At 36.3% G+C, this 10,669-nt stretch overlaps 1 protein-coding gene across 2 annotated transcripts; it reads right to left on the bottom strand.

Annotated features, from left to right (window-relative positions):
• Nucleotides 1-5,089: 5,089 nt before the first annotated feature.
• Nucleotides 5,090-10,266, bottom strand: LOC134839316 (solute carrier family 25 member 33-like). Of its 2 annotated transcripts, none has more exons than XM_063854820.1 (5): nucleotides 9,764-10,266; nucleotides 7,021-7,347; nucleotides 6,312-6,389; nucleotides 5,821-6,242; nucleotides 5,090-5,437 (listed from the first exon to the last, which is right to left on the bottom strand). In XM_063854820.1, the coding sequence occupies exons 1-5, from the start codon at nucleotides 9,853-9,855 to the stop codon at nucleotides 5,226-5,228; spliced, it is 1,131 nt and encodes a 376-aa protein (XP_063710890.1). In that variant the 5' UTR covers nucleotides 9,856-10,266; the 3' UTR covers nucleotides 5,090-5,225. The 2 variants fall into 2 exon arrangements, with proteins under 2 accessions (XP_063710890.1, XP_063710891.1); XM_063854821.1 differs by lacking the exon at nucleotides 9,764-10,266 and adding an exon at nucleotides 9,234-9,743.
• Nucleotides 10,267-10,669: the final 403 nt, after the last annotated feature.

Raw genomic sequence — 10,669 nt, 5'->3', positions numbered from 1 at the left:
ATTTAAAACAAAAACGTTTCTGACAATAGTTCTTGTAGCATACGAAGATAAAAACACGCTAAATGATAAACAAAAAGTAAGCTGCTACACATTTGAATTTATGCGAGCGACAATAATCTGAACTGTCCTTGTTTAGGGTCCCAGCTTTATTATAGCAGACCGTGCTAATATAAATTTTTGTTGAAATACAAAAAAGACAAGCCACCAAAAAAGCGTATTGAATACGCGCTATTGTTACTAGTTAAGTAAGACAAGACATTGAGACATTGTCTGCTGATCGTCGAGGAAAGGGTACAATGTCCAATGCCCGCTGTCTATTGAGAATTTGTCCGAAGTGGTTGCTCTCGGTGTCCATTTTGATTGTTTTATTTAACTTAATAAATTGTTTTACTTAAACTGTTCAAGTGTTGAGTGGCTCCACGAAAAAGGAAAATTAACTTAAAAAAAGATCAGTTTTATTTTTTAAAGAAGAATTAAGAAAAGGAAGTCTATTTGGGCGTAAGATATTAGAGTCACTGAAAAATGCAGGCAGGCTCATCCGAAACAATTTAAGTTTGGTTTTCCCAGCACCTGCTATTAGACTTCAGTACTATTTTAATCTCTCATCCTCCTTTTTATCAGGAGACAAGACATTTGCATTGTATTGATTTTTTGTATAAAAAAATCAATATTTGGTTCCACTGGGGACTCTGGGGAACTCAAAATCATTCCACCTGCTTTAGTTACATTGAAACTCATAGCAGTGGGGAATTCATCTATTTTCAAAGCCAAAACAAGACACACTCCGCCTGACTGGCGTCGTGGATAAATATTAGGTTCCCTCGATCATCCGTGAAAATTTATTAAAAACCTTTAAAGTCTTTTTCCAAGGTTAATAAAACTGAAAGATTAAAAAACCCGTTCAGAACTCAAAAAGTTAGATAACTGGATAAAACTTTTGAAATTAAAATCAATTAACTTTTTCAGTTAAAATCTGAATCAAATATTCAGTTAAAAAAGCATTCTTATCTTAAGGTGTGAACAAAGTTAGAAAAAAAAACTCCACTCAATCTTATGTAAACAATAAAAACAAAAGCCGTTTACAAAAAAGTAGCATTTCCAATGCTACAATAAGTACGAGTGCATATCTGTAGTTATTAGAGCATTTGAAGCCTTTTTCCTGAAAAAAAATCACCAAAAACTATCTACTGCGCGTCCATGACTATTAAAAACAATTAAAAACAAGCTTACACGACGTAAAACAGCAGCAAACACTGCAAATTACTAAACAGAGAAGCGGAGCTTCGCACTAGTTGCGATACAATACAAACATAAAAAAACATAACTGAAAAAATATATAGATATTGAAAACTTTTCATAAGTCTCCATCAACAACAACTACAGGACCGGCTTAAGCTTGAGGTACGTGAGTTTGCTTAATTGATGCGGCACGAACAATGCGATTTCAAAAAATTGAACTTTGCCCAAAACATTAGTTGTTTCACCCTTAAAATAAGTGAGAAGAGTTAAATTCACAAATTTTCTAAAAAGCAGTCGAGTTCAACAAGACGTTGAAAAAAGTTCCGAAATCTCAAATAAAGTTACTCAGGGGAATTTTTCAAAAGAGTTCTATCCATTTAAACCAAAAACTTATATTTGAGAGAGGTCAAATATTCACCCACACTTTTTCGAAGGCTGTAGACAGAGGGGTCAGTTAAAAAGGGAGTATGCAGGCAGACAGAGGAACGAGCGGCTTTCAATTGATACTCACTTTATGAATTTAAGAGTTTCTGTGAAAAAAGAGAAGTTAGAAAAAATTTTCCAAAACAAAAAAAACGTAATTTCAACAAACAGATAGGTAAACAAAAAAACCCACTCGGAAAGTGCGGAGGGGAGTGCTAAAACTGTGTTAATCTTCAAGCGTCCCAAAACTAGGTCAACGAGCCGACAAAAAATAGGCCGAAATAATTTTGGCAGAGAACTTTTTTTTAGCGAAACAAAACAAAACAAAGAAGGCAATATGAAGTCAAGGTAAGTAAAACTACAAAATGTAGGCGTAAATCAAAAACTAAAACATTAAAAATTGCGCGTAGAAAAAAATTCATGTTGTGACAACTAAACCGACAACAGATAAGCAGACAAATAAATGGCCGACAGTTTTTGTCTTGAAACAGAATATTTCTAGTTTAAAAAAAACAGGTCCTGGTCAGACTCGAACCCAGGAACTTTGCCGTCACAGGCATATTCGTTACCGCCAGGTTAAATTGATCAGGAACGCTAAGAAATTTGAATACAAAATAAAACAAGGTAGAGATGAGTCCAGAAAAGTCTGTGGACAAAGTTGTTTTCGGAAAAGTCTAGTACCCGGCTGCAATAACCTTATTTATCGAAAGGTAAGCACAAGGAAAACAACAAATGTCAAAGATATACTTTTTTTTAGAAAACAATCTTTTCGAAAATTGAACGAAAACTGGAAATCAAACCACCAAATTCTATCAATACGCAATGAATCCAATATGACTGCAAGTGTTATATATTTTGTTTTGAACCAGCAAACGCAAAAACTATTCATTTCTTCAACAGATATGTGGAAGTAATGAACGTGTACATAATCAACAAACAGCTGAAAACTGTCAATGAACTCGACAAGGCAAGCTTTTTGGAAAAATTTTCAGCTTTTATTTATTCAAAGAAAAATCACATCACTTTGAAACGAGCATTTTATGATTGACATCTTTCTGATAAAAGTAAGCCAATTAGATCAAACTGGACCAATAGGCAACTCATTGCCGATTTAACTTAAAATCAATTGCATTTTTTCTCGCCGTTTGCACTTCTGTTACTGGAGATTGTAATGATCACCTTCAGCTTATCAAAATCACCTTAAGCTTAATCAACTGCTTTAAATTATAAGTAATCAAATGCAAAAGCACGTAAATATACTACGAATGCAGCCACCAAAAAAGTAGATACAACAGGTGCCATTTAATTGCACTGATTATTTTTGCGCAGAAAACCGAAGAAACATTCAGCTTGACCTAAGTGTATTGATTATCTTCAAGACAGCCAACAGAGTTAGAAATGTGTCAACGAACAAAAAAATGATTGACTTATAGACTGACAAAAAAACACGACCTAAATAGGTGAAAAATTATTTCGTTCATTAACACTTCTTCATGCTCTTCGTTCGATAACAAGAACCTCTGCTTACCTTCCTTTGTGTAGTTAGTTCCACATTTTACACATGGTCTAAGCTGCACTTTGTACACACAAGCAACCAACAACGGTAAAGAGGAGCTCTTCAACTCAGAGACGAAGAGCTTCGCAACACTTGCGATACAGCAAAAATATCCCAATACAAGATAGTGAACAGAAAAAAAGTCGAAACTTTTCCGACAAATTATGTTAAAAAAAGCTACTTTTGTTCTGAACATAATCAAAAACAAACTTAATAAGCATTTTAGTGCAGTTTACCTTCCTTTTTACAAACGAAACAAACTGAACTTGAAAGGAAATCAAAACTCAAAGTGCGATATATCAAATCTGAGGATGAACAACTTTTGCATGGAGGGAGACGAAGTCGATTTTCGCGCCATTTGCGATACCACATAAACACACTTCTGCAAGCTGGCAGACAGAAAATTGGAGTAAAGCTAATAACTCGGAAAAATGTAGCCAACAGAAGACTGTAAAAGTGCAAAAAGGATACCAAAAAAAAACATTTTTGAAATTATTTGCTCATGATTGGCACATTTTAGCAGTCAACTCATTTTAAAAGAGGATGGTTCCTATTATTGGGTCACACCCCGTTCAGCCGAAAATAAAACTGTTGTCCTAAAAATGTCAAAAGGAAATATTTAGCATTAGAAAATAACAAAAGTATTAGAAAATAATTAGCATTCGAAACGGCGCAAAATAAAATGACTATGCCGATATAACAAAAGCCGAAAAAATGTGATAGAAAAAGAATAAAATTATTCAAATTCAGAATTTTTTAAATTACAAAGCAACTATATAGCAAAAACGATTCAACTGATATAAAAACCGTTTTTTGGAAATTAGGCTGCTAAAAAGTGTACCGAATCAAAAAATAGCATTTGAAAAAAAAGGAGAAGGAGCCGACGGACATTACGTCGAAAGCCATGATTCCAAAAAAAACTAATCTTTTTTCATTTAATTTATTTGAGAAAATTATTTAGTACCTGCGACGAACTACAAGGTATTTTTAGTTGAATTTTCAAGAAATTGAGAAGGTCAGCCCAGCCTGCACTTGAAATTAATTGAGCGGTATTTTGTAACAGAAGTTGTTTACAGAAAAAAGCAGGATATTTGAAACGTAAATAACCATAATCTTTCTGTTATTAGCCCCCCGATCCTCCTCAATGCAGGACCATCCGTGGGGGAGGGGGTATGTCATCCATTTCGCCGCAGCCGGTCCCACCTTGAGGAGGCAAATGACTCTGGGACTCCTCCGACCGTGACCGAAGTGGGATTCGAACGCACAGCCCTCGTGTTGAGAGACGTGCGCCTAACCTCACTCGGCCACGGCTGCTCAAATAACCATAATCAACATAAAAATTGAAAACAGATTTGTGACTTTGATTAAAAAAAGTGAATTTATTGTATAAGACTATCGTTTATTGAGTAAAAATGGTAAGCTCGGATAGGAACAAAAAAAAATAAAAAATACGACTAAAAGGATAAGTATGAAACTTGATCTAATCGAATAAGTGACAGCCCAGACTTTGCTCACAAAAAATCGTACAGAATAGGAGCGCCCAGAGTTTTCTTATGGGTGGTTCAAAATTGTTGTGGGTGGTTCAAAATTGTTTACTAGTTCAGGTTCAGTTCTATAACCCAGTAAGAGTGAGAAGTCAACTTGAGTTCATTAGGAGCTATCAAGTGGAGACGGTCAACAAGGCAAACCTTTCATTATTGTTACCGGGTTTATATGACATTCAAACCTTTATTTATCTTAATGGCTCAGATTTTGGATTTGAGCTTGTTTGCCAGAATGATGCCAAATTAAACAAAAGTATACCAGGAAAAGCTAAGGCCGTCTGCTTTTGTAACAAGTTCAATATCTCAAGTGCTAGTCTTTGAAAAGAGGCAAAAACAAACTTCACATTTTTTTTACAAAACAAGAGATACCAGCCCTCATTTTACGTTATAAACTCAAATCTAATGTCCAGCTAAGCATTTCAAACGCGAGTAAAGTTAGTATTCCCATTTGTATTAGTATTTCGTCAATTTGGAATCATAAATTGCTTGGAGAAGTAAGACATTAATGTCTCGTATACAATAAAAACAGCTGCCACATTCGGGACTTTCTTCAGCAATTCTACTTCTATTCCCCTGTAGAATCCCTTTACTCCCTCCAGTCGGTTGATGACACGGAAACAGTCCAATAAACCAGAGTAATTCGCGTCCTTTTGGCGCATGCGAGTACGCACCACTTCTGAAGCAAACGGGAATAAAAAATCTCCTCAAAGATAGAAACCGGTGCTATGAAAACGTATAGTCTTTCCTGGCTTCATAATGCTTTCCGTTTTGTAACGATGTAACGAGCTTAGAGCGTATGAAACGCTTCCAGTAAAAATTCCCCAAAATTTCGAAGATCTTTAGATACTTCATACTGTCGAACCATATTAACACTGCAATTTGAAAATGGAAAATTTAAATGCCTCGTACAAACATCGTTTATTATAACCACGAAAAAGAATGTTTCGCCATAACCCCCGATATGCGATAATAGCGAATAGTACAGTAAGAGTGTACAAATTTTTACGCTTGTTGAAGCCAATCTTAAATACATACAAAAAATGCTTTGAACTTACTAACCATGCGGATATGCAGCACCCGTCGCGACCACTTTGGAAACTATCGCAGAGATTCCGACCAGTGCAGAATTCTTCGCGTCTATGTCCCCACTGAGGTACTTTTCCCTCCTCAGATACCACTTGATATTCTCATACATTAGGAAGTACAAGGCCGTCTCGGACAGACCAAGATACGTTGCACTGAGTCCTCGGAAGAAGCCTCTGGCACCATGCGCATGATAGATCTCGTCGAAGCATTGCTTTACAGTCACTTTCTTGGTTGATAATTGCAGCCTAGTTCTGATCATGAATAAAGGCGATATTGTGGTGGCTTGGATGAACCCGGACGATATCGACGCCGTAAGAATGTTAGCATGCGAGTTCATTGGAAAAAATATCGTGTAGAAGTCTTTGAAGACCGAGTAAAAGCCAAAATAAAGACACCTAAAATGAAACACTCGGTTATTTTCAAATCACGAAAAGAAAAAGTGATGTCGCGATTATTTGACTTACTTTGAAGGTGCAACTGCAGCCAAAGATGGAAGTAAGCCTTTGAATAAAGAAGAGAATCCTTCGTTTTTTATTGCAGACCTAAATCAATATCCATTATTGAATTTAAAAACTAATATCAAAACTTGTTTGAAAGTTCGAATGAAGATTTACAATCTTCATTATAAAGTTTTCGATCTAAAAGATAGCCAAGAGACAGTTGAAAAAAAGGCATGCACAAAGGAGCAAAAAAGAAAACTTTCGAATTTTGAAGAAAAAAAATATTTGCCCTTGAGCTCTTTGAACTTCAAGAACAATATAAGATTGACACTTGATAAAAATAACTCAATTTGTGAAGACTGGATCAAAAGGTAAAGTTTTGATTCCGCTGGAAAATCTGAAAGTTAAATTCCACTTTCTTAACTAGAAGTCGATCACGTTTTTCGTGAGCTTTACACTTTTGCTGTTCGATAGTGGAATTTTCCTTTCTTTTAACAAGGGAAATGAAGTGAACTCATAAAGAAACTATAAGTAAAGCAGCCAAAAATCAAATTTGAGCGTAAACAAATTTTTAGACTTCCTGAAAAAAAAAATCAGCCCTAAAAGAAAGACCTATCTATATAAAAGTATTCACTACGTTCATCGACTCTTAACAAGGTTGATACGATTTCGCATTTGCCAGGGTGTATCCACATATTATACATTTAGAAACAGACACTTGGTAATAACTTACCTTACAATTCGGACAACTGAAGGCTTACTGTGATTTATCCTGTCAATCTTCCCCCCTCCATCTCTTGACAAGCCTGTGTGTATCAAAAAGGGACTCATTTCAGCCATCACAGCCCTACTACTGGACGACGACTGAGGAGTTTCTCCCAATACAGACAGTGACCTGTTGAAATCGAAGTGAGCATTGTACTTGCTGCATCTCCGTGGCTTCTGGGAACACTTCTGGAATGGCAGTGAGCTGTTTGTGGAGTAGGAGTGGGATGATTGCAGGCGGGTTTTGATGACATCAAATGGACAGGCGACGGCCGCTCCAGCCATGGCCGCCACTCTAAAACATAACAAAACACTTGAACTTATCGCAAATTTAACAAGCAAACACAGTCCAGTACAATACGATGCATGACACACATGCCCAGAGGCGGATTTAGGGGGGGGACGCCTCCTTCCCTTAGGGATTCGACCCCCTGTCGACCCAAAGAGTCTTCCCTTTGGTACTTTTAAGAAATCCAATTTTGGCCGACCAACCCTAAAATTTTTCTAAAGGCGCCAATATATACTAATTTTGAGGGGGGAGCGCGCGCCGAAAAAACACGATTTTTTGGTCAAAATTTTCCAAAAAGTGCCTTAAAATGCCTTTTTTCTTTTTTGGACTATTTTTCTGGGGCGGCGCAGAAAATTTGGCCAAAACAGGGACTAAACCGGCTTAGGTAGAGCTCGAAAATCACAATTCGGTCGACCTAAAAAAAAAGGTCGACAAAACTTTCAAAAAGTTTTTGAAAATCCGCCCCCCCCCCCTCGAGAAAATCCTAGATCCGGCCCTGCACATGCCAAAAGACCAGTCCTCAAAAATATCACTGGTTGAGCTAAGATTTTATATGATGTTGTTCTTTGATGGTCTCAATTGGATTGCAAAATAACATTCGCGTCAAATAGTCGTCGGATTTGATGGTTATGCAGCAAAAAGTAGACAAGATATGAAGTAGACACGTAAGTCAATCAAAATCGAGAAAAAACAAGTGTACGCAAGGATAACCAGGACTGCTGGTTCCGATCATAATACAAAAAGTTCGTTTTTTTTTTCGATGAGAGGAACTGGACGAAAGTCTAGAATTTTGATAGTTCTAATACATTAGATACATTTGACATTTAATTTCCTCATAGAATACATTTTACAATTAAATTTCCGCTTTTTTTTCATTTCTACACTTGCAAAAAGCAGGTGTGTTTCAGCTGGTAACTAGACTTTTTTCCCCTGAACAACTTTGTTCAACAGGTATCGCAGATGTTTCATCTTGTTCTATAATAACTTCCAAATCAACCAACCACCCAGCGCATCTGGCAAAGAGGTAACACACTTGCTTGAGAACACAAAGGCTTGTGGTTCGAAAATTTTTGCTTTTTCGGACTAGCGTCCGTCGATTTATTTTTTCGGCTTATTTCCCCCTACTCAGCTTTCTTCTAGTTCAGCTTTCTTCTTAACTCCTAAGGTCAACCAACATACATATTTTGAGCATGTTTGCATTTCAAATACCCGTTCTATTCAAAGTTTGTTTTCAAATTTGCCAACTCCGGTTCGGTATAATTTCCGTTTTTATTTTTTTCCACAGTCTTAAGTTTTTCAGTTTATACCTAATCGCTTTCACAGTTTCATATTGCTTCGCTGTATTCGCGAAACAAGTTTCTCATACGTGCAATTTTTTTTTTGAGCGGGTAATTTAGAATTTGTGAAAGTTTCAAAATTTTCTTATAAAAAGATTCTTATGAAAACATTCTTTTTTTGGCTTTGTTACCACTTAGAACGTTTTCAAAACATTTTTTACTAAGCGACTTCCTCAATTTCTTCCTGATAGTTTTATCATGCTATATTTTTTATCATGCTGTATCAAAAAAGATTCAAAGCTCTGCTTCCCCTCTGTGTTTAAACTTTGTTCCCAAAAAGAAGCAGCACTGAGTTTTCACGGCTGAACTTGATGTTTAAAACTACTTTTATAAGCTTATTATAAGCTTATTATATTCGCCTGAAATTAAGAACATCAAAAAATTCAAGCTTGTTTTTCTCAACACTGAGAAAACTTTTGTTTCACGGCTGCAAGGGCTTTAATATGAAATATTTCGGAAGTTTGTTTTTATTCCGATTCTGATTAGCATAAGACGTATCTACTTTATGACGTCTACTTTTTGACCGCACTCCAGATTTGATGGAGCTGAACTCACCCGCCGGATACGGAGCATGAAGCAGCTACCTGCATCAAGATAAGAACTGCCAGCCGTGTTTACTTTAAAAGTTTATATCGAAGCAAAATTTATAACGAGAGAAAAATTAACTCGGGTATTTAGGCCCAACGAATCAAAGAGTCCATTTTTTAATCGAATTTCATCCTGATCGGTCTACTGTTTGTAGTGAAGGCCAAGACAGTTCTTCATAATAGTGCAGAGACCTGGCATATTATTAAAAAATCTAAATTGGTGTTCAACTGTGTTGATTGAAGGCGTGCATATCCACAAAATGCAAACCAACGATTGTAGCAAAACAATAAGATCAAACAATTACAACGTTTAATTCTTGTTCACTCGCCGAGACCACTTACTTTACGCTCTGTTCGTGAACAATAACTTCGAAATTCATTCACTGAGATATTACTATATTAACCAACATTACAAATAGACCTAATTGAAAGACTATGTTAATATTACACTACACGACTTGGTATCCGCACCTTTACGTTGAAGAATGATTTGCTTACCCGCCCGCGAATGATCCGAGAAGAAACTTCGTTTGCAGCCCTACCTCTCGGCTCTCAATATCATTTATGTCACGAGTCTTAGTCCACATCATTGGACTCCGACAGGTTCCAAAATAGAGCAACTAAGTTTATTTGGTCAGAACACTGAAGGCTTCGGAAAGCTAAAACTGCATCTGAACCGCCTTGGTTGTAGAGCGGACAATCAAAATACCAATCAGCCCAGCTCACTTGCAAACTAACCTGAAACATTTGCAAACCATATGCAGAAGATAAAGAATGTAGTTCATAAAAACTACTGAATACATATCTCGAGTGTTCATAAGATTTCAACTTTAGACTCTGTTGAGCCAAATTCATTGCAGAAAATATGGTTAATACAGGTCCCAAATATCAAGCTTCGAAAGTTTTTTTTTCGAAATGGAAAGCTAGACCTTGTATTATTTATTTAGGCCAGTATTTAATCTTTAAATGCGATCGATTAGAAGGCATGTACGCTGATTTAAGAAAATCCAAAACAGAACCAAATGAACAGACATGACGGTCATGGCCTTTTCGAGATAATCGCGAGTATACATAGTTGCACTCAGACCAAAAACTTAAAAAAAACAAAAACTACCGATTGCTATGCAAGTAGCACAGAATGTTCAGACCACAATGATTGAAAAAAAACAAGACTGCTCGTATATCAGGGCAAAGGCCTGAATGTTCCGACTGCCTTCAAGGTATATGGAGCAGCAACAACATGAAAAAATTAAATGTGATAAAACAAAATGATTTTTTTTTTTCAAATTTGAGATTTTATGAAAATCATCCCCCACACCCTAAATAAAGTACAAAGTGATGGAGTTCGCTCTTATTAACAACGGCAAATACGCTCCCTTCAATCAATTTGGAATGATTTCTAAG

The sequence above is a fragment of the Symsagittifera roscoffensis genome, chromosome 2, assembly GCF_963678635.1.
Source record: "Symsagittifera roscoffensis chromosome 2, txSymRosc1.1, whole genome shotgun sequence".
Lineage (NCBI taxonomy): Eukaryota > Metazoa > Xenacoelomorpha > Acoela > Convolutidae > Symsagittifera > Symsagittifera roscoffensis.
The sequence above is the reverse complement of the archived record's forward strand: the minus strand, read 5'-3'. Positions and strand labels throughout refer to the sequence as shown.

Coding starts and splice junctions, on each gene's coding strand:
- LOC134839316 (XM_063854820.1), bottom strand. CDS start 9,855: ATGATGTGGACTAAGACTCGTGACATAAATGATATTGAGAGCCGAGAG. Junction 6,390..7,020: donor TCAGTTGTCCGAATTGTAAG/GTAAGTTATTAC, acceptor ATATTGATTTAG/GTCTGCAATAAAAAACGAAG. Junction 5,438..5,820: donor GGGTGCTGCATATCCGCATG/GTTAGTAAGTTC, acceptor CGTTTGCTTCAG/AAGTGGTGCGTACTCGCATG.